This window comes from Peromyscus californicus, unplaced genomic scaffold (assembly GCF_007827085.1).
Source record: "Peromyscus californicus insignis strain IS unplaced genomic scaffold, ASM782708v3 Scaffold_5__1_contigs__length_169319896, whole genome shotgun sequence".
Lineage (NCBI taxonomy): Eukaryota > Metazoa > Chordata > Mammalia > Rodentia > Cricetidae > Peromyscus > Peromyscus californicus.
Window position 1 is genome coordinate 67,009,113 of NW_026294573.1, and position 24,068 is coordinate 67,033,180.

Here is a 24,068-nt window from a genome sequence, read left to right on the forward strand (position 1 = left end):
TTTGGTGTGTGTGATTCAGGCTAGTATCAAAGATCTGAACATTCCTTACATGGACTTTTTTTTAATCTAAATTAAGTAACTTTAATGTCACAGCCTCAATTTTCTCAGAGGTAGCTACTCAGCACTAACAGAATTCTAAAAGGCACTAGGTTTTAGAAGAAACAGCAGGCATTGTGGCAGCCAGGAGAGAAAAAAATAAACCATAGGATGGCTGTGTACCATGGGGAGAGAGAGATGGGAAGACAGGGAATGAGATGATGGTGGTGGTTTTGACGATGGTTCATATTGGTTTCTGTGGTTTCTGTGACTCATTTAATTCCATAGGCTGTGATCTTGAGCGTGTATGTTGACCTGTAGTTTTAGAGTCAGGACGCCTGGGCAGAACCTAGAGAAGACATGACTATACACTGCTCAGACTGGGGGTCAGCCTAACAGAAATGAGCAATCACAAGAGCTAGTTGATAGCAAGAAGAAATGGTAGAAGAGGGACGTACATAGTTCTAGAAAAATCCTTGATCTGCAAACATTCTGTTTATTGTCCTGACTATAGTGTATCACAGAATATGGCAGTCAGTGAGTACTGTGAAGACAGCCAGTGAACTGAAGCATCAGAATTTTGGCATTCAAGTCTTGGACTCCAAGAGGGCTTCTTGGAACATTCACAAGTTGTCTTACACTTCACTTCTGATTTCTTATCTGTTTAACATTCCCCATATTCTGTATTCTATCATGGTGGCATGGAGCAGGGGTGGTGCTGTAAATGAAATAATGTGTATAAAATCACAACTTACTTTCTTACATTCCTACAGCACCAACAATTCCTTCTGTTCCCCACATTCCACAAACAAGGCTCTGAGGAACATCAGCAGCTATTAGTGACCATTGTCTTGTCACTCTTGCAGAATCTCCTGAAGTTACCAGCTACCCATGGCATTGCTTTAAACAGGGACTTTGTGGGGACATTTCATCTGAAAAGCAGTTGTTTCTATATGATAAGGGAAGGTCAAGCATCCTGACAGTTTTCATGGGAATGGCCACCCACATGTTCTGACTATATAAACTGGTATGAGGAATGGTATACATCTATCCAAGCCTAAAAAGTAATTCAGATAAATGCTGGCTATCTATTCACTCACACTAGCTGAGATGGTTCAGAACATGACTGGTCCAGAGGGAAGTTATATCCACAGGCTGAGGAGAGACTTTTCCATTGCAAAAACAGTGAAGGTTCCTTTATCCTCACCCTCTTCCTAGAGTAACATCTTGTGTACTCATAATACAGTTGTGGAAACAAGGGAGCCAAATTGTTACAGCACTGTTATCAGATCTAGAGTCTTTCTGCACATTTTGCTCCTTTCCCCACTAATGTGTCTCTTCTGGTCTAATATCCCTAGTGCCTCACAATTATGTCTTAACCACCTGCCCTCTAACTGTTGTACTTTGAAGAGTTTTATCCAGTATTTTATAGACTGCCCCTCAGCTTTGGTTTTCCTGATCCTTTCTCATGATTGGGTTGAAGAAAAAATGTTTATTTTTATTTTCTGTGCATTGGTGGTTTTTTTTTTGTTTTTTTGTTTTTTTGCCTATGTGTGTATATCTGTGTGAGGGTGTCGGGTCCCCTGGAACTGGAGTTATAGACTGTTGTGAGCCACCATGTGGGTGCTGGGAATTTGAACCCAGGTCCTCTGAAAGAACAGTCAGTGCTCCCAACTGCTGAGCCATCTCTCCAGCCCCCCAAAAAAGTGTTTATAAGACCATCATATGCCATCAAGAGTACAAGATGACAACATGGCTCCCTCCATTGGTGTTACCTTTGATCAGTCTCTAAAGGTAATGTCTATTGGATTGCTCCAGTGTAAAGTTATGATTTTTGTCCCTGTTCCTAATAAGTGTGTTGTCATTTTTAAGTTTGTTTTGGTGATGAACCCAAGGCCACATGCTAACCAGTTTCTTACAACTGAACCACTTTCCCAATGCCCCACAGCACCATTTTGTTTTTCTAGAAGGTTTTGTGCTTTCTTAATTTGTTGGTCAGAGTTGGAGCAAGTGTCATACACAGAGGGCTACAAAGATCCCTGATCTTGGTGAGTCTAAGTAATGATGCCTTTAAAAAAAAATCATATAGTCGTTATTCAACTGTTTGAATAGATTTCTCTCAGCCCATGCTAAAAATGGATTGCCTGACATTACATTGCAGGATTCTTAAGTCCTACCTCCAGGCAAATCTCATAGTTACTAGCAAAAATGAAAGTGTGAAATGCTTTTTAATGTATATTTAACAACACATAGTCTGATGATGGCTGATGTGGAGTCTCTATGGACTCCCTTTGCTATCAGAAGAGGATGCTGAGAGACAACTTTTTCCATGTTTACTCTATCGAAAGCCATCACATGCTTATTTTTCAGGTATCTATCCCTGCCCTTTTAACAAAATCCTAAAATGCCATATACTTTAAATGGATGTCAAACATTAAATGGCAGGGTTATAGCTGGTTTTCAAGAAGAGGAAAGTTACCTTTCACGAGTGATGTTTCCTTTACTTGGCCTCGTGAAATTGCCTACTCTACCAGCATGAAAATACAGCCAATTAAGAAAGACAATATGCAGTGTGGTGATGGACTTTGGAGGGGGAATGCTAGTTTACTGTTCTCTCTTTTTTTTTCAATTATTCCAAAAGTCACATAAATCCCATTTAAAGGAATTTCCATCACTGAATCTAGTGTCATGCCTGCTTGACTTGAAGAAGTACATTTCATGAACTGTACTTAATTCTTTCCTATGGTGTCCTTATTTAACAAAGGTTAGGGTATAATTTTTTGCATTGATGCTAGGTTGCACGGCAAGAGTTCACATCTTATACTAATATATGCTAAATAGTTTCATAGTATATAGATCATTGTTGCTAAAATGGCAGTACTGAAGGCATTTTAGATCACAAAGCCCCAGTGGTCCACATTTTGTTTACCTTGACATTATTAAACCCAATCTGTTTCTATAACTGTGACTGTAATTGCCACATTTGCATGGCAGAAAAGTTTGCTTTGTGTGTTAACTTTTATTAACACTGCTGGCATGCCGTCTTCTGCCCTTGCTCTCTGTGTTTCATAAGCTTGCAGAGCACCTTCAGTTGCATTGAATAATTATGCACAATCAATAAGTTTTTTTTATTTGTCTTTGTTGTTTCTTTGATGTGGCCTGTAGGACGCTGCTGGCAAAGTACTGGACCGCTGGGCCATCATGTCTCGAGAAGAGGAAATCATCACCCTTCAGCAGTTTCTGCGGTTTGGAGAAACCAAATCCATTGTGGAGCTGATGGCAATTCAGGAGAAAGAAGGGCAAGCTGTGGCTGTACCATCTTCCAAGACAGACTCGGATATAAGGACTTTCATCGAGAGCAATAACCGTACCAGGAGTCCTAGTCTCCTCGCTCACTTAGAGAACAGCAATCCTTCTAGCATTCATCATTTTGAAAACATACCAAACAGCCTTGCATTTCTGCTTCCATTCCAGTATATAAACCCTGTCTCAGCCCCACTCTTAGGGTTGCCTCCCAATGGGCTGCTTTTAGAACAGCCTGGACTGAGGCTGCGAGAACCAAGCATTTCAACCCAGAATGAATATAATGAGAGCAGTGAATCTGAAGTATCGCCCACACCTTATAAGAGTGGTCAAACACCCAATAGAAATGCCCTGACTAGCATCACTAACGTGGAACCCAAAACCGAGCCAGCATGTGTCTCCCCCATTCAGAATTCTGCCCCAGTCAGTGATCTGAGCAAAACTGAACACCCAAAAAGCTCATTCCGGATTCACCGTATGAGAAGGATGGGGTCAGCCTCGAGGAAAGGAAGAGTGTTCTGTAATGCATGTGGGAAGACATTCTATGACAAAGGTACTCTAAAAATTCATTATAATGCTGTTCACCTGAAGATTAAACATCGATGTACCATTGAAGGTTGCAACATGGTCTTCAGCTCCCTTCGAAGCCGGAATCGCCACAGTGCAAACCCCAACCCTCGCCTTCACATGCCTATGCTAAGGAATAACCGAGACAAAGATTTAATTCGGGCTACATCAGGAGCTGCCACTCCAGTCATAGCAAGTACCAAATCAAATCTCACCCTCACGAGTCCTGGCCGGCCCCCAATGGGTTTCACCACTCCTCCACTAGACCCTGTCTTACAGAACCCTCTCCCTAGCCAGCTAGTGTTTTCTGGGCTAAAGACTGTACAACCAGTTCCTCCTTTTTATAGAAGTTTACTTACTCCAGGGGAAATGGTGAGTCCTCCAACCTCCCTCCCAACCAGTCCCATCATTCCAACCAGTGGTACCATAGAGCAGCACCCTCCTCCACCCTCTGAGCCAATAGTGCCAGCCGTGATGATGGGTACTCATGAGCCCAGTGCTGATCTGGCACCTAAGAAAAAGCCTAGGAAGTCAAGCATGCCTGTAAAAATTGAGAAGGAAATCATTGACACAGCTGACGAGTTTGATGACGAAGATGATGATCCTAATGACAGTGGAACTGTGGTCAATGACATGAGCCATGACAATCATTGTCATTCCCAAGAGGAGATGAGCCCAGGCATGTCTGTGAAGGACTTTTCTAAGCATAATAGGACCCGGTGCATTTCAAGAACTGAAATAAGAAGGGCTGACAGTATGACGTCCGAGGACCAGGAGCCCGAGCGGGACTATGAGAATGAGTCTGAGTCTTCAGAGCCTAAACTTGGTGAGGAATCCATGGAAGGGGATGAGCACATTCACAGTGAGGTGAGCGACAAAGTCCTGATGAACAGTGAGAGGCCTGATGAGAACCACAGTGAGCCATCTCACCAGGACGTCATCAAGGTAAAGGAAGAATTCACAGATCCCACTTACGACATGTTTTACATGAGCCAGTACGGACTATACAATGGCGGGGGGGCCAGCATGGCTGCCTTGCATGAAAGTTTTACATCGTCTCTGAATTATGGAAGCCCTCAAAAATTCTCCCCTGAAGGTGACCTGTGTTCTAGTCCAGACCCCAAAATCTGTTATGTGTGCAAGAAGAGCTTCAAAAGCTCCTACAGTGTGAAGCTTCACTACAGGAACGTTCACTTAAAAGAGATGCATGTCTGCACAGTGGCTGGCTGCAATGCCGCCTTCCCCTCTCGACGAAGCAGAGACAGGTCAGTAAATCTCCATTGACTGCTCCTGCTGAGGGTGGGGGTACAGTTTCAGTCATGGTGGACTTAAAAGTTAAATGTTTTTGATGCACTATAAGGTTTGCCCATGTTGACCACATGATCACTAAGCTGTCATGCTCATAAAGGATTTATGCAGTCAGTGCTTGTTAAGATTAAGCATGCAGAATCATGTCATCTTTCCTAGTAATGCACGCCATTTTTCTCTGTGTATGTGAATATGTATGTGTATGTGTATGTTTCCATGCATCTAGGTGTGAATAAGTTAACAGTACACAGTTCCTTGCCTCCCCATGAACCTTTCCTTAGAAGCCACAGCTTCTGTCATATATATATATATAATTTCTGCTTTGCCTTGTGGCTTCTTAATTAAACCAATATATTATCTTCATACACACATATTTATCCAATATAGAAACAGAAATTTACGGATGGAAAGAACCATAGGTCCAGGACATCGAGACAGCCTGCATCTCCGTAGGTATAACCAGAAATGTTATCATTCCTTACATGAGTATTTAGTGTGTCCTTGAATTCTTTAAGCATCATGAAACTATCAGAAGACAATGAAACCAAATTAATTGTTGGTATGGGGAAAGAGTATGGTTGTGTGGGTTTCTTTATTTCAGCTTTATATTATCTTTGGTCACATTTCTAAAATGTAGTCTGCCGTGGGACATCACCACAGAAGTAGGGACATGCCTAAGCACATGCTTTAGGATCAGTTAGAATTACATTACATTCAGTCCTCAGATCACATCACTCTGAAGTTATGGAGCTACAGTTCTGAAACCATGGACTTAAGCAGAAGCAGCTGGTCCTAAACCTACCATGTTCTTTATTAATTCCCTTAGGATATGAATGGAGTGTCAGGGTGGTCATTCGATGGAGGGACAACAAGGATCCCTTACTTACGGGGAATGAACCTTTGAGCAAGTCTTTGACATAGTACCCCAGCCCAACTCAGGTCTTCCATCAGCCAGCCCTTCCTACTTCATGGGATGTGCGTTTGGGTTCTACACTAACATTTAATATTTTCAGAAAAAGTTTTATTTCATAGTTTAAAATGTATGTGGAAAAAAAAAAACAGAATTAATGAAGTTTCCAAAGATCTACCACCTTATTCTAGTGTTTGTTGGATAGAGATCTTTGACAAAGCAGAGGGCAGTGAAAGGCCACTGGGTCTGCTGTGGCAGTACAGCCTGCAGTGATGACGCTTGGGGGGAGCCAGGGATAGCCAGTCTGACCCCAGTCTGAGCTGTGTACGAAAACCCTGTCTCGGTTAAAAAAGGAAGGAAGGAAGGAAGGAAGGAAGGAAGGAGGGAGGGAGGGAGGGAGGGAGGGAGGGAGGGAGGGAAGAAAGAAAGAAAGAAAGAAAGAAAGAAAGAAAGAAAGAAAGAAAGAAAGAAAGAAAGAAAAAAGTATCACTGCAAATCAGTGACCTGTCTTAGCAACATTTTCATATATGAAAGATCAATCTTTTTTTAAATGAATATCCACATTTTCTTTCTTTTTACTGACACAGAAGGAGCCAAGTTCTGTTCTTTTAATGAATTCCTACCTTCACTATTCTTGCTCTATTAAAAAAAGGTTTCTTGTGTTACCATTATTTTCAGTTCTAGATTCTTATTGACAGTCCCAGGAAATGCCAGATAAGATACCTCCACTTTGAATAATAAATACGGTACCATCCCCTCATTCCAAGTTTGGAATAATATTTTTTCAGATTTCAAACAATATATTAGTGATGATGAAGTTAATGCAATGAAAAAAAATTTCATTGAAATTTTTTAACAAATATAAAAGACTTGTGAAAACTTGCATAAAATATTTATGAAAATGGAACGTTTGAAGACAAGCCAACATTTAAGCTTATTTGCATGAATTCTTTTACATTTTAGTTTGCTGAAAACATCACAGTTCATAACAGTGGACTAAATAGCAAAGGATAAGGATCCAAGCCTGGCGCTTGCAAAAATGGACAATCACTGCTGAACTCCAGAACACAGTACTGAACAGAACACACAAAAGGAGTGCTGTTGAGACAGAGTTTGTCTGTCTTGGGGAAAATATTTGCTGACAGAAAAAGACTATTTTAGTTGCCATTTTTATTGTAAGGACTTGGGAGATTAGCCAGTGCCAGCCACACAGAAGTTAGACCAGTGGTCTTCCAAGTACAGGCTGAGTACAGATGAGCTGTTTCAAAGGACAGTCAATACATTGTGTGAGGGTGAAATAGTATACTGTATCTAATCTTTTCCATTTCAGAGTTTTAGCATGTGATAAATAACAGAATACAAATTGAAAAAGATATCATCAGTGAGAAATTTTTATTCTTGAAATTTGGCTTTCTAAAAACCACACAGATCTTTTGCTCTCAGGCTAAATCCTTAAAAAAAATGTTTGGCATTTAGTTTTTTGTCAAAAGAAAGTATTCACCCTGTTGAGAGGATGACTTAACACAGTGATGGGTGACTAACGGCCACCAAAGTAACAAGACACAGTGATGCCATTGAGTTGCCAGCCTCTTCCTGAATCTCAGCAGAGTGGACTTTGGACCGCAATTCAATTCCTCTTTCAGACTTTAATCAGTTCATCAATAAATGCCAGCCAGTGGTTGTGTCTCGATCTTGTGCACAGAGAGAGGCGCTTAGATCTCATCTATGATCTGTTCCTTAGACTCACCTTTGTGGGTCTGCTCTTCTGAGACACACACTCCAGCAAGCCTGTGCTCCTGTTTCCTCCTTTAATCAAATGATGGATTAAAACAGTCATGAACTTTCTTACCATTCTCTTTAGCCAGCAGACCTTCCCAAGAAACTCTGCTTTGTCACCAGACCTCCTGTCTCCATACCATTTCTTTCTGTTCCTAAGAGGCCTGGCTTCATCCATCCTTGACTCCACAGTGTCTTCCTTGTACAATAAAGCCCCAGAGGGGAAGTTCCACTGGGGAAAGTATCCCCATGGCAGCTGAAGTGTGCAGGGCTCCTAGACACAGGCATCACTCAGGGGTTCCTCCTTCCTTCTGTTCACTAATGCAGCTGCCTTGTCCTCCGGACCCCCATACCTTATAGGAGTTGGAAGCAGCTTCTTCAATGAGTACACATGAGGGGGGTGCATTTGGGGTCTTCTGATAAGCATGTTAGTAAGCTAGAGATAGAAAAACGTGAAGTACTCTGTTTTAGGTTTGACAGTGAGAGAAAGATACACATGCAAGGGATGACAACAGACAGAAACATTATCAAAGGTGTCCTTCTGTGTATAGTTGTCAATAATGGTGTATTTGATCAATTAAAAGTCAGGAGGACCATTCCACATTAATGACAAAGAGTAAGCTAATATGCACAACTCATTCCCCTCATCACCAACTAGCTGTAAGAATGACCTTTATTCTGAATGATTGAAGTGAAATGTAAATCGTTGCCTCTGTAAAGAGCACTGATGCTCAAAGATGATTGTCACATTCTTTCCTTATTTAGCCCTTGATTTATTTTCCTGCCACTGAGCTATTCTTTTGTCAGGGAACAGGAGACTGGCTTGTAGAACTATGCATATGAGATACTCCCTGGGAAGAAGTTCTGAGCAAGTGGCCTGGAGCAGCAGTGTTCACAAAAGCATGATCATCACACTCAGCAGAGCTTAGTTTACCTGTGCTAATTTCTCATCCTCTGACTTAATATTTGATCCTTAGGATGGTTCACTGGCCACTCACCTATGTAGAAGAGAAACCTATGCATTTTTTTTTTATTTGAAGTGGGGAGGAAGCAAACAATACTGAAATCCATCCACATCTGTCCATTTTCCTAACTTTCCTCATCATTTCCTAGTGTGTTGTGTTATTTCTATTTGCTTTGGTGATTGGAAATTTAAAACTGAAGACCTTCAGAAACTAGATGGTTTGTATAGAAAGAAGTTATCATTCTTGTGAGCTTTGCCTTCTTATTTACTATCTCACAGAGGGTGCTGAAGTTTGTCATAGGTTTTATCAGAAAGATAAGAGCCTCTTCCTGATCTTTAAGGTGTGTGGAGGTTGTTTCAGCCAGATGAATAAATTTTAAAACAAAATAATATCTGCCTAGGGTGATTTATAAATAAATATGAGGCAACCATTGATGCCAAGTGTGAACCTTCTCTTTGATTGCCAGTTAAATCAGTCCAGATTTAAACATGTAAACTTCTTGATTTGTATGGAGTAAGACATCTGTATTTGGTTTATTAAAACCTGCTGATGTCTCCAGAACTAAATTTGTTCTTGTATAGGCCTCTGGGTAGCCATAGCTAAACAGCAGAGATGTATAGTTTTTGCTCATCTTATTACCTGACTTCCAGCCCTATACAGGTGTGCAGGAATAAATTAACAGGAGCTACTCTGATAAGCCACTGCATACATTAACAACAGAGGTGAAGATGTGAAAACATGCTACCTGCCTCCTGTTATCACCTTCTCAGCAAGGCAGCATCCATTTTTTCCATCATTCTCTGTGTTTGGAAACTTATAGAGAACTTTCATAGAGAGAGCTTTTCCATAAATACCAAGCGATACTTCCAAGAAACGAGCCACTTAGCACCAGCTGAAGGGAACTATTAGTATATGTGCCCTAATGTAATTAGCTGTCAGATAGTGTGCTAATCCTCAGAGGAGAGCCTCATAATAGACGACTGCTTCATTTCCAGCACTGGGCCCAATCGAATTTCAATTCTCTGTTTCCAAAATTCTTTATAAAGTAAAGTTGGGTTGGTCCTCTGGCTTTTAAACGTTGAGAGATGTTTCCCCACTGCTCCTCTGTTTGGTTTCACAATAGAGCCAGCAGATCAATAGGCCTTTTGTACTTATCTCCATTACTTTCCATCAAAAGCAAACAAACAAAGTAAATCCCCCTCCTGAGTAATTGCTGGCTGTGCCCTCCTCAAGCAGAACTTTGGTAGTAAGATAAACTTCAGTGTCCTTCTTGTCCCCGGGGTTCTTTTTATACACCAAGAGAAGAGCAATGAGCAAAATGGTCTCCTTGTATCATGGGGAGAGACTCTGTCAAGCCTAAAGTGAGCCTTGGATCTTCCTAATGACCTCCCGCTGGCCCAGCTGGATGCAAGACAAGCTCATTTAAACCTCTGCTGACCTTTCACTCCTCCACAAGAACCGCAGCCTTCACCGCCACCATCTTCAGAACTGTGTGCCACAGAGAGCACGGTGGCCAGCCAACCATTTCCCTTGCACTGCAAAGGGATGTTTCATAAATGCCGGGAAAGTTAGTTCCTATTAAATCTCTTGTGACCGTGGAGCTCCCACTACAAACAGAATGCTTTCCAACCATCTTTGTCCTTGCCTTTCCTAGAGAGGATGCCACTCTTCTTACCAGCACTGCCTGGGAAATTCTGGCAAAATACCAAAGAAGGCATGTCTTTAGTACCCAGGCAGTATGTTTTGTGACGTTACAACTTGGAAAGGGTCATTTTCCTGCTTTCTGTTTCTGGTCCGTCAAAATCTGTTGCACCTCCTTTTTAGTTGTGACTCAGTCTTTCTAATGTGAAATGTCATTTGAGATCCTTGTTTTTGCAGACAGTCCTTACAGTAGGAAGCTGGTATGAGACTGTGCACATACATTAACATTCACCCATGTAACCCTAGTGGGAACCTACTCACCTGTGTAACCCTGGTGGAATCCTTCCCTCTGCTCGCCTGGGTGTAACCCTGGTGGGATTCCTTCCCTCTGTTCACCTGGGTGTAACCCTGGTGGAACCGTTCCCTCTGCTCGCCTGGGTGTAACCCTGGTGGGATCCCTTCTCCCTTGGGTGATAAGCTCCTACCAATCATCTAGCTTTAATTATTGTTTCCTTATTCCCAAAGACAATGAAAGACTTTGCTGCTAGACTTCACACCGAGGTTGTTCTGTAAAGCATGCTGTCCTTTCTCTTTCCTAAGGCTACTTAGAAATAGTGTAATGTTTTCCCCATAAGACTCTCAAGACCTTCAACTAGATGAATATGGCAGTCTATGAAAGAGTTTGCACTTGCCAAAAAATTACCATGTTAAAAATTTTAAAGGAGATCTGGTGACTTTGATTCTTGAGTGCCAAGATGTGTGTATTTGAGAGGCTGGCACACCAAGTCAGAGGAAGAGAGAATGCATTTTTAGGAAAGGACGGTTTTTCTTCAGTCATTTCACATAAAGTTACACTTAAAAATACCTACATTTTATGTTGTAATGCAAGCTGCTTGGATTAAAAGGAGAGTTGTAAATTCCTGGTAAAAAGCCGTTAGGCTGAAGTGTTAGTGATCTTAACTCTACTACTTTATGGAGTTTATTACCTCTTTTATTAACTAAGGGGGAAAATGTTACCCACTTCCAACTTAATTCTTTTTCTTGCTTGCTCTAATTTTTACTTTACCTTGGGAAAGAAAGAAAGAGAAGAAAGCCAGGGGATTCTACCTGAACATACATAGGTGATGGCCCACCTCCACTTTTGCATAGACAAGTCTGAATTGTGCCTGGCCACTCACAGTCACACGCATCTTCTCACACAAGAGCATCAGTAGTGCACACCTGTGTTTGTCTGTGAAAACACTTGAACAGAAAGACCAAAACACAGGTGGTCCTTAAGTTCCTGAAGAGACAGTTCCATCATAGAAAGTGATAGATGAAGTTCCTTCATCATGTCGATGGGAAATAGGAAATTTTCCTAAGAAAAACTCTAGATTTCGAGCAAACGGCAGGCCCTAGAAGGAAGCCTCTGCTTCCGATGGGGCTGAGGGGAGCTGCTGTAACTCTGCTGCCTTTTTAGTCCACTCTGTCACTGAGGGGGCACTGGTGGGTCGCTTCCCTCACTAGTAATTGTGTTTTACAGACTTCTAAAGCAATTGGCTCAGTCAGTCCCAATTCAATAAAAGTGGAGAGAGGGAGAGAGAGCACTTTTGTTCTATTTTTTACTTGAAATTATTTCATTCAGCAGTCTGTCTTTTTTATTACCAGGACTTGACATTAGCACTCCAAGCTATATTAGCATCCATTTCAGCAGTTCAGTAATGGTATTAAAAAAACACTTAACTTCAACGGTGAATGGTTGTATGACAGAACCATAAAAAATCCACATTAAAAAAAAACTTATGTATTTGTCCCAGCAAATTATTTTTCACTTGTTTAACCACTTCAAAACTATGTTCTCGTGACGGGTGTTCAAAAGCACCACCTTTTTTCCTCAGAGCAGCCAGCGGTGCGGCTCTGTGGGCTCGGGGATTGGGGGGGGGGGCCCAGTGGCGAGAGGTAAGGTAAAACTGTTGTTTACCTGTAGTTAGATTACCTTCCATTCATCAGCAGAGATGGAATTGGCAACCTCAGAGCACCCAAGGTGAAATTCTTGGATCTTGGTGCCTGACTGGGATTTGGTTTTGAACCGAACACTCTCCAAACTTGGGAGCAGAGCCTAAATGCTTTGGCACTGTGGTGTGCTCATAAATGACTACATTAGGTTCTAAATTTTGATTAAACCTTCAGTAATTAATCAATGGTAGACATGAAGCAGTTGGCAAGGTCCAGAGCTGCAAAATGTTTAAGACATAAAACATTACGAAGTAATTAGAATATGCTCCTTCAAGAGAAGGGTTGCCTTCAATAAAGAGGTAAATGATAGCATCCTGTTTATTGTGGATGTAGGCAGCCAGAGCAATATGATAAACTGCTGGAGATACACATATCAGTAATCATCCACATTATTAGTACCATTAATCATAATTCCAAAAATATGACAGCAGCAGCCAACTTTTTGACCAATTTTGCTTCTGCCTGTTGGCCATTATAACTTCACTAATAGACCGCGGAGCTCCTTTGCGTGGCAGTTTGCATTGAGAATGGAAGGTTAATTATATTTGAGCTGCTGATTTCTTTTCTCCTTGGAAAAGGCTTAGCACTTTGACAATCCCAGGAGCTCGAGGTTGTTAAACCAGTAAAAGTACTTTATTGAAATTTTCTTTGTTGGTGAGGAATGAGATGTTCCAAATGAGATATAAGCGCCAGGCTGGGACAGCACTAATGTTTCTTGCTCCAAAGTGATCCTTGGACAGCAAGAAGTCGGCGGTTTCTCTAGACCACTTTATGTTCCTTGTTTCTAGTCTGTCAGTAGGAAAGAAGTTCAGCACTATACAGTGGTACACTGGGAAGCTCTCCAAGATTAGTGGTGGTCTCCACCGTATATGTAGGACTAGATTGTTGGGTGGTTAGTGGTGACATTGGGCGTGAGAAGCAACTCTTTACTAAAATATTCTGCACTTCAGACCTTGCCTGTGTGACTACCAGGGAAAATTCACAGACGTCATCTGATGTTTCTGAGAGTTGAAATCTTTAGCAGCATAGATACTCTGCTGGTAGGCTAGCTGAAGTACTCGTGTTTCAACCGGCAGTTTTGACACCACATGAACAACTATGCGGAGGAGATTATGCTCACCTGAGTTTTCAAGTTCATTACTTTCATTTTTCCACATACATTTCTAGATGAAGTCCATAGAGATACTGCCTCTTTCTATGGGGAACTTAGAAATCCCTAATGTCATCTCTTAAGATCACAAATTAACTGTTTGAATGATATAAAACATTTAAGATATTTCCTCTCAGAAATTATTTCCTTTTAAGATGATCTTGGAAAGAAATCAATGTCCTATATTTTACATAATAAAAAATTATAAATGGAAGACAGATTTGAATGTGAAGAAAGCAGTCTATTCCTATTATTTGGAAAAACATCTTTTCTAAACTCTTTAATAGAATATGGAACAGAAGATGTGAAGGGTTTTTTTTTTTTCTTTTCCCCAGGCTGGGTAGGTATAAAACGTAAAATTACAGCTCAGATTATGTTTAAAAGAGACTTTTGCTTTTCTTGCCCAACAATGGCAGTAGCTGAGTGCCAGATGAGCTGCCTGATTCAGAAATTACCCAAATGCTGTGAAAGCGTAGCCTAGTCACAGTGTAACACTCCCCTTGCATTACAGCGCAACAGGTACAATGGACTAATCAGCACCCTTGAAAGCGTTCTTGTGTGTCGTTCAAGGCGACATTAAAATGGTTAGTGAGCAGGCCTGTTGTTGGATATCAGTTCTGTACTTACCCTGAGCATGCGGCACAGGCATTTGTCATCTACCCATCTGCCCTCACAAGTGCCATCACTATGTTAGCATTTTTATGCATTCCACAGCAATGACAAATTGTTTTCTAACTGTAGTGCCAAATTTAGTATGCAAAAGACATGTTTGCCTCTGCCAGCACACCAATAATTCTCACTAACATCTTCAGAGTTCCAGCATTTATAAAGTTGCAAAGTGGAGTAAACAAACCATCTGTTTGGATTCTCCATATATGTCATGCTTTCTTATTAGCATATTACGATTCATTTAGTAAACAAATTTGGTGATTTTGTTCACGTCAAAGTTAGATCGGAAGCCTGAAGATGATTAACATTCCTGGGACAAGCACATTAATACATTGCTTCCTCTGCAAAGTTAAATGGCTTCTCAGGAGAATCGCCCCTTGTTGACAAGATGAGACTGTCAATTTTGTTCGCCTGCCACGTTAGGGGCCATAAGGGGATGGCAGGCTCTGAGAGAGGGGAGTCGTGTAGGCAGCATAATTCACTGTGAATTGAGAAAAGAAGTCTAATTCTGATAAATGGTCGACCCCAATACATCCTACCTGTTATTACAACAGACGTGCCGTATCTGTGCAGTAAATTAGTTAATCCCCTAAAGAGTTTGGTGGGAGCTTATCTTCAAGTGAATGATTTGAATGTAGAGGGAACTGCCTGCGTGACCGGTATGGATGATTTGTTTTATATTGAAAGGGATTGAAAAAAAACACTGAATTCCATATTTTTTAATTTGCTTATTTTTATTACTTGTGTTAATTTTGCATTTCTTTACTTTTTGAGTTTTTGAGAATTATCCATTATAATTTTACATGGATTTCTTGATCAGCTGGGGTGGGGCAGGTTTGGGGGGAGATGCAGACAGTCTAGAGAGAATCTTTAATGAAAATCTTAGAACAACTACAGTTTTTTCAGAAAATGGGTAGTGCCAAAATGTCACTTAACTTGTTTAGTGTAAGCATGTGATTAATAAATAGTAATACAGATACGATGAGATGAATGCAATAGTCAGTATCATAGCAACTCAGCTAAGAAGGGAATAAGGAACAGGGGTTTTAATCTTTTCTTTCTGAGCATTTGGAGAGTGGGTTTGCATTTCTGTTTAGAAGTCTTGCTAACTGAGCCTGTATTCACATCTGGCATCTATGCTTTCCCAGACTGGTTAGAAATTCCTCTTCCCTCTTTTTTCCCCTCTCTTCATGTACGTAGACAGCTGACCCTTCATGTCCAGCAGATCTATATCCATGGACTCAACCAGCCACAGACAGAAAATGCTGGAGAAAAATCATAGCGACACCCAAAACATAACGACATTTTTCTTGTCACCATTTCCTATATGATACAGTACAATGATTATTTATAAAACATTTATGTTGTATGGGAATCATAAGTAATACAGACATTACTTAATTTATAAATGAAGAATGTGTGTGGATGCAAATACTGTATCAGTTTATATAAGGGACTTTTGAGAATCTGTGAATTTTGGTTTTGGGTTTGTGCTGAACTAAGCCCTGGATGATATCAAGGGATGACTACACACACACACAAAAAAAAAAAAAAAAATCTGTGTACATTTCACTGTGGTCATTTTAGACAGTATTATTTGAGAATATTTGGCATATATTTGTGGTAGATGACAAGAAAGTAAATATAAAAAAATTCAAAAGTGTGGACTTAATTCCATTTTACCCAAAGAATTATATAATATTAATTCACTAAGCTTGGAATAGCACAAAATTAATTAAGAATTAAGTATTGGCTTGATTTGTGAATTTGTGAAAACAGTTTCTGACTAGCTGTTGCTGTGATAAAATGCCTGGGAAAGACGCTTCATGAAGCAAGGTTTTCTTTATCTCGGAGTTCCTGGTAGGAAAGTCAGGGCAGCAAAAGCCTGGAAGGGCTGCTCACACTGCATCCAGTCAGGAAGCAGAGAGCCGTGGATGCTCATATCCAGCTTATTTTCTCCTTTTATACAGTCCAGGATTCCTAGCCAAGGGAATGGTACCACCCACAGCAGATGGGTCTTCCCACTTCAAGTAACCTAATTAAGATAATCCTCACAGACATACTCAGGGGTCCATCTCTCAGATGATTCTAGATGTCTCTAGCTTGCAAGCTCATGATCCAGACTAACCATCACATTACCTCAGTCTGATTTTCTAACCTGATCATAAGATTTTTCTTAAAAACAAGTAACTAACAACAGAACTACCTGTTCTTCCCCTGTATTTAAAAACCAAGCTCAAACTCTGTTTTTGTTTAAAATTTTGCTTGTAAAATGTTGCGTTAGCTCACCCTGGGCGTTTGAGCAAGTGGGGAAAATGAGTCATGAGAACAAAGCCCGAAGCAGCATTGCTTCCCTTGTCCTTGTCCGCAGGGCTCTTGCATTTACTCGTGTGGCATTTGACACATCTTCCGTGTTCTGTGATTGTACGGGTACGTTTTCCTCCAAGAAACAGAAAGGACAGGATACTTATGCATCCAGTGACAGGCAGGCCTTTCATTCAGCATTCCAAATAAGACAGAAGTTTAAGTATCGACACTGTTCCCTGGATCTAAAACCTTATTTCATTTTGATTTTTGTGTGTGACCTCTTAAGTTTTGGCAGATTGGGTGTTGAGGCCAGAAATTCAGAGAACATGTGTAACTCTATGCACAGCCCAGGTTAGTAGATGAGGGTTTGGACCTACATTTTGTGATGTCCCTTACACTGTAGTGGAGTCTTTATTTTCCACTCCGTCACTGTGGTCATTTTACAAAGACGGAGAAAATGCTTCTATCTCAGGACAATCCTCTGCATCCTGAAGGAAGGCTTCTGCAAGACTGTGTTTTACTGATTGACTACCTCCTGTGTGCCAGGCCTTCTACTTGATCTACCACAGGCTGACTTGCGTCTCGTCCATATTCTTGAAAGTGTGAGCTAAATTTTAGACTAGTGTGTGAACTCCTACCTTTATACCCATGAACTCTTTATCTGTCTCTTTTCTTTTTTTCCCATGAGAATAATTTTCTTCTTCATAGCTGTATCATTTGCCTAATCAAAGCAAACAGAAACGGCTATTCTTCATGTTCTTATGTGGTCTAAATTTTAGCTAATTATTAGTCTCACTTCTTTTTCAAGGTAAACGTTTGGAACACTGGGTTTCTTTCTCACTCCGACAATGCATGTGTATCCCTAGAGAGCAGATCCTCATGCTGGGATCTTCCTATTTACAGCACGCTGTCACCTGCTCCCATCTGAGGCTTCCTTTCCCTCGGCATCTGTCCGATTGTCAGTAGTGAGTTCTTTCTGTCTGTCTGTCTTCTTCTTACCTCTTCAGTTTTGCGGATCCAATTAAACCTGTAATATTCCTCAGATTGCTGTTAACCTTAGGTCTTTGTATCTCATGAGGACTGCATTTTTATGACAATCAGTGGTTTGGATCGACTGATTGGTGGGTCTAACAATAGGTCTTTGTGAAAAGCAAGTGCTGCCTTCTGTCCATTCTGTAGAGGCAGAACTCTCACCTCCTAAGGAAGAGGACCAGTAGTGTAACCAGCTGTCCCTCATCTTGTCCGTCTTCTTCCCACCCCAGCAACACCGTGACAGTCGGAGACTCACACGTCCCAGGCATGGGGCTGAAGCAGCAGGCTTCCCCCAGCCCATTATCCTCGTACCCATGCCATGTGTTTTGCATATGGCATTTGGGAAGATTATTAAACAAAAATGAAATAGATTAAGAAATGAACATAAAAGAATCAATTCTCTTGAACTGTGGTTGCATAATGGAAATCGACTGCCGTGAATGAACCCATGCACTGAAGTTATGAACAGCAGAGTTAATGCACTGCCATGAGTTCATCTTTATTATTACATTACACCTGAATCAATTGATAAAGTAGCTTTTTTTTGTAAGCGAGGGATGGCACTTAATTGAATAAAAGTCAATGTAATTATATTAACAGAGGCCAACAGTACTGCTGACAGCGGAAAAGGGACACTGTGGGGTTTAGTGCCAGAGCTGGTCTCCACATTTCTGCACATCGTTTGGTTGACAGCTATTGAGGGCTGGTACATCATCTAATTAGATTACAGACTTCTCTTGCTGTACGTGAGAAGTGAAGAGCAAATCCCTTCCTGGTAACATATCAGTGGAGATGTGTAAACTCACGAGTCACCCTATGGCAGAGAGGTGTCCATCAGGGTGATAAGTATGCCCTCTTGTCAATGTTAATTTAGTCTTCCTCAGTCAGTCTGTCTTGATGCAGCTTCTGTGTGTCTGGCTGCTTGCTGTTTTCTCAGCAGTGAACTTAGGAAGTGGTAATTAGAGATGTGTGAGAAACAACACAGAGTTCTAGATTGCAGTCAAATGTGTGTTAATGAAACTAAGAAAGAGGGTGGGGTGTTAAAAATAGTGAATGAGGATAGGGTTTCATGAACTGCGTACTGCTGGCAGATTGTTTTTTATCAATAGAATAGTGGTACACAGTTTAACTATTTCCACGTTCCTTCTTGTTCTAACCCTGGTGGTGTCTCCCCACATGTCATCGGAAAGACTTCCCGGTAGGCATTTCCTGCACTCTGCTTAGCAACATCCAGTTGAGTCATCTGACATCTGACGCCAGGGAAAAGGGAATGTCAGAACAGGCCTGTGGGGACAGACAGCTTCTGTTTATCCACGTTCATGGATCCACACACTGCATGCATCTGTTTGGAACTCATTTATGGATGATGCTGATGCTCTGAATTTGGTTTATTGATTTGATTTATGGTTTTTGGATTATGCAGGTGATCTGAAAATCAAGACAACATATGAGATGATCACTTATGACAGAAAATAATTTTATGATCACAACATTTTAAATCCCTATTTTATTGTTTAAGTTTTCAAAAGCCGGATGTCTAGAATGTGAATTTGTTTTCTCTCTCTCTTTCTCCCTCTTTCTCTCTCTCTCTGTCTCTCATTCTTGCTTTCTTTTGTGATCGATTTAGCAAAAGATTAGAAAGCTGATCTTATTGTCACAAGGTAAGCGCAGCCTTCCCAAGTGCAGTGTGGAGAGGGTTGCCGCCCTCCACCCCTCAACCCAGAGTGCTGATTGTCTTGTGTGGAAAGGTGGGAAGCCTCTCCCCCCTTTCTTGCCCTGGAGGCACATACCTCTCACACTTCTCTAGGAAATGTTAGCCATGCTTGTTCCCAATTGGAGTGACTTCTGAATCTCTAACCAGGAGGGCTCATGAACTTAATGCTGGCCATTTAGGTTATTTCTATCATCACAATTAACTTCTCAAAGATGTCCAGCATCCAGTGCTGGCACATTTTATTTCCCTGTTTCTTTATCACTTTGTTTTTTGGAGGGTAGCTTTCAATTTAGGTACTTGGCAAACATCTGAGCCTTTGCAGGTGGAGAGAGGTATATGCCCAAGGGCGCTTTAAAAGTCAGTGGGGGGTGTAAATACAAAGGCAATGTTTTCAGATAAACAGTGACATGGGCTTTGTAAGTCATGAGGTCCCTATAGATGCTCTGGGAATGAATCTCAACCTTTTTAACACAAGCAAAGCTCTCAGTGATGCTTTGCTTGTCAAAGTCAGGGATTCTGTTTGTAAACTAAAGGGACTCTATGTCATTGTGTTTGACTTTTTTTTTTTTACTTACTGTGCTTTTATTTTATCCTTTTGGATTTTTTCGTTGGGGGAGGTAGAGGTTATATTTTTTTATAAAATAATTTATCAGATTATGTTTTAAAGAATTAAACCTTAAAGTAGCATTATTTGATGAAGACAGTTCAATACTAAAATGTAGCAACTTTTGAAAAACAAAATATGTTTTTGCTGTTAGATTTGGGTGGGGTTCCAGACAGGTTTGAAAAAAGATTCATGTCACACACACACACAAAAACCCTTTTAACTATTTTAAGTTACTAATTTGCTGAGACTTTTCTTAAACTTAAAACATGAAATATATAGGAGAGTGGGGAAGATGATTTTTTTAAGTTAAACCTAAACATGTAGACCATATACTTTTTAAAAATGCAGATCTTTTTCACAGTATTTGCTGTACTAGAAAAGGCTTGTTTGCTGTTCTTTTCTGATTTTAAGGAAAATGTAGGCTATTCCATTTAGACAAAATGAGAGTTTCCATCCTTTTACCCTTTTTCATGTTTATTATCCTGTACTAATTTTATGTATATGACATCTGCTATGAAGTCCTCTGTGGCTGATGCACTAACGGAACAGCCATTGAGAAAAGAGTGCCTGAGTGTGCATTCATCCTGCCCTTGAAGAGCTTATTCATAAAAATTACATCAATGGAAAGTTCCCCTTTCTGCACCTCCCACCTGCACTCAATCCCAGGTCCTGAGGATATAGGGAATGCTTGCTTTTATAATGGTGTAATTAGGAATGAATGTGCTTATTTGGTGCTTAATGAAAGTTGAATCAATTTTAAAATGCTCTCCTTTTTCTCACCCTTCCCCACTCCCCGTGCGCCTCCCCCCCTTCCCTCTTGTTTTCCTAGACACAGTGCCAACATAAACCTGCATCGTAAACTGTTGACCAAAGAACTCGATGACATGGGCCTGGACTCATCGCAGCCCTCCCTTAGCAAGGACCTCCGGGATGAATTTTTGATGAAGATCTATGGTGCCCAGCACCCTCTGGGGCTCGATGTCAGGGAAGATGCCTCCTCTCCCGCAGGGACAGAAGACTCCCACCTGAACGGGTATGGGAGAGGCATGGCGGAGGACTACATGGTCCTCGACCTGAGCACCACCTCCAGCCTCCAGTCCAGCAGCAGTGTCCATTCCTCCAGAGAATCCGATGCGGGCAGCGACGAGGGGATTCTTCTGGATGACATTGACGGGGCCAGTGACAGCGGGGAATCCTCACACAAGGCTGAGGCCCCCACCCTCCCCGGCAGCCTTGGGGCCGAAGTTTCAGGATCTCTTATGTTCAGCAGCTTGTCTGGGAGCAACGGTGGGATCATGTGCAACATTTGCCACAAAATGTACAGCAACAAGGGGACTCTGAGGGTCCACTACAAAACTGTGCATTTGCGAGAGATGCACAAATGCAAAGTCCCAGGCTGCAACATGATGTTCTCCTCTGTACGGAGCCGCAATCGGCACAGTCAGAACCCTAACCTCCACAAAAACATCCCCTTCACTTCCATAGATTAGTCCCAGAACGGACACTCCAAATGCCAGCTCTCACCAGATGGCCTACATGTTTGAACTGCCATAGCCAGTGTGTGCTCCCATAGCGGGGCACATATGTGTGTGTACATGTGTACATGTCTACACGTGTGCACACACATATTTCCTTTTCTTTAGATAAAAATGATAAACACTAGGTGCTTTTGAATTTTTTTCTTTTCCTTTATAGTTTTGGGAGAGGGTGGATCTTTTACTTGGGGTAAAAACAGAAGTACCCCTTTCAACACACACAAACACACACAGGAACACACATATAAGGTGTTCAACTAGCCCCAATTTTGATAGAATAATTCTTGGTCTTCTCCAAAGAGACATTTTGTTGTACTTATGACTGTTGCCTGCAAAAAAATAAAAAATAAAAGGGAAAAAAAGAGAAAAGAAACAAAAAGGAACTTCTTATAGTTGTCTTTTGTGAACTTTTAAGGTTTTGAGAGAATCTTTAATTAAAGCATGGCAGATTCACCTGTAAATATTTAGCCTTGAGAGGCCAATGATGTAAAACAGTTGTATTGATTGTTGTTGAACTCTCTTTAGTTTTGACAGTTACATCCAGCTGTTAGATATGCAGGAAATAAATAGTTTGCTGGCTAGTTCTATTCATTTTCGTTAGCATTAATGCACATTTTCTTAAAAAAAAAACAAAAAAAAACACAAAACAAAACAAAAACTCCCCTGGTCTCGTTTTGACTCCCTGTTAGATAGAGTGATGAAGACGTGCTGGCATGCTCCGCAGCACAGACCTGATTTTTAAAGTGTCCTGTACTAGTACATAAACCCAGCCATGCACTTTTTCAGACACTACAAGGGGATGTGTAATATCTGTGCTTCTTTTTATCCTTAAACTATCACCATACTTCAGTAAGTATCTTTCTTTCATATCAAAACAAAACAAAAACAACCCATTTGTGTAAAAATGATCTGGTCAGTAAAGGGCACACATGCCAAACAAAGAGTACTAGTGTTAACACAGAACTGCCAACTTTGCACAAGTTTTCAGAAAAGAAAATACGATTAGTCACTCAACACAACCACAGGCCAACTTTTTGGCCACCAGAAAACCGCTTAAAAAAAACAAAACAAGCAAACAAAAAACCACGTGATTCTTTCGAGTGCCGAATGTTACTAGAATCAATATTGCATCCTTCCTCCATACATGTTAACTGACATAAAAGGAAAACAAAATAAGGTGGCGTGAAACAGCCAAGGCGTTTCTTCAGTAGAGGCAGGATAATATTTCAGGACACAATAGCCCGAATTACTCACTAAAGAACAAAGCTGAATACAGTAAGAGTTGACCACTCATTTCCAAGGCCCTAGCCCTTCTCCTTTGAAAAGGAAGAAAAAGTGTGAGCTGGCTTAGTCTGTTGTCTGGCTGTCTCATTTTGTCACAAATTCTGCAGTAGCACTGCAAGTCGGGCCTGCTTAATAGACCAAATCAAAAGCCGATTCACAGCCACTGTTCTTGGGAGCTCTGGAAACACGTGCTGAACTTGAATTGAGCAGCACTCCTCTCTGAGCGAGCGGTAGGAGAGAGGAAGACAGGATCTCACTGTGTAGTGTTTTGTCTTTCCCCACACGAATTTGTCAGAGAAATGAAAGGAAGCCTGAAACCAAGCAATTGAGAGTGAGAACAAGGGGTGGGCTGGGGGGGGGGGGGGGGAGAGACTGCTCCAAACCTTTTTGTTTTGTTTCTGATGTTTACAGCGTTGCCTGAGCTGGTTAACCACATCGGCAGCCTCGGCTACCACAGCATACTGACTAAATGATGATATTTACTCAACTTCGTCTACAGCCAGAACTGCTGGGGTGTGCTTGCAGAGTGGGTTTTATTGTCTTTTGTTTTCTTTTTTTTTGGGGGGGGGGTGGCGGTGGGGTCGGGTAAACCCTAGTATTTTGTCAAACTGCATAATAGAGAATGTATTTCTTTTCTGCATTTAATGGCCTCAAACATTTCTCCCAACAGTCTAAAACTTAGAAATGCCCTTTGTTTCAATTTTTATATCATTTCCATTTTCATGTTTTATAATTTTTTCTGTGTTCACATCAGCATTCACTTCCGTTAAATTTGCCAAAGGAAACTGTTGATATGTTTCTGTTATTCCTGTGCGACTTATTGTACCTCACAGTATTTATTTTTTTTCCAAAATTAAGCATCATTCATTGGGGGTTCCGGATTTTTTTATTTTTGAGAATTTCCAAGCAGTAGACGCTTAGAGATGAGCTAGGTGTTCCTAAAGCGTTATCGTTGTCTCTTTCTGAAGATACCACAGGGTCCACTGGGTCCTTCATGTTTCCACTGCGAGGAAAGACCGAAAGCATTTGCAGTACAAAAGAAGCTCTCACACACAATGTCTGTTAGTGACAAATGTTTACGTAAAAAGCTGAGGAATTAGTACTAACTGTTCTGTTTCCTTGTACCTTTGATTTTCCCAAAGCTTAGTTGCTTTATTTTGGTGTCGTGTTAAACTGAACAAACAGATGTGTTCCTTTGTTTTATAACATACAAGCCTCTGTACAGTATGTTTGTGAAAGATTGAACTAGAATAATGAACATTTGTTTGC

General features: G+C 41.0%; 1 protein-coding gene across 5 annotated transcripts in view; it reads left to right on the plus strand.

Moving 5' to 3' along the window:
- Bnc2 (basonuclin 2) overlaps positions 1-23,135 on the plus strand; it is a 407,225-nt gene extending 384,090 nt beyond the window's left edge. For 2 of the 5 annotated variants that reach the window (XM_052717937.1, XM_052717938.1), the window contains 2 exons: positions 3,202-5,171; positions 20,810-23,135. In XM_052717937.1, the coding sequence (XP_052573897.1) occupies positions 3,202-5,171; positions 20,810-21,470 (2,631 nt within the window). In that variant the 3' untranslated portion in view covers positions 21,471-23,135. Of the gene's footprint in view, positions 1-3,201; positions 5,172-5,601; positions 6,402-19,286; positions 19,321-20,809 lie in introns of those variants that run through there. The other 3 variants (XM_052717942.1, XM_052717939.1, XM_052717940.1) reach the window with 3 other exon arrangements.
- Positions 23,136-24,068: the final 933 nt, after the last annotated feature.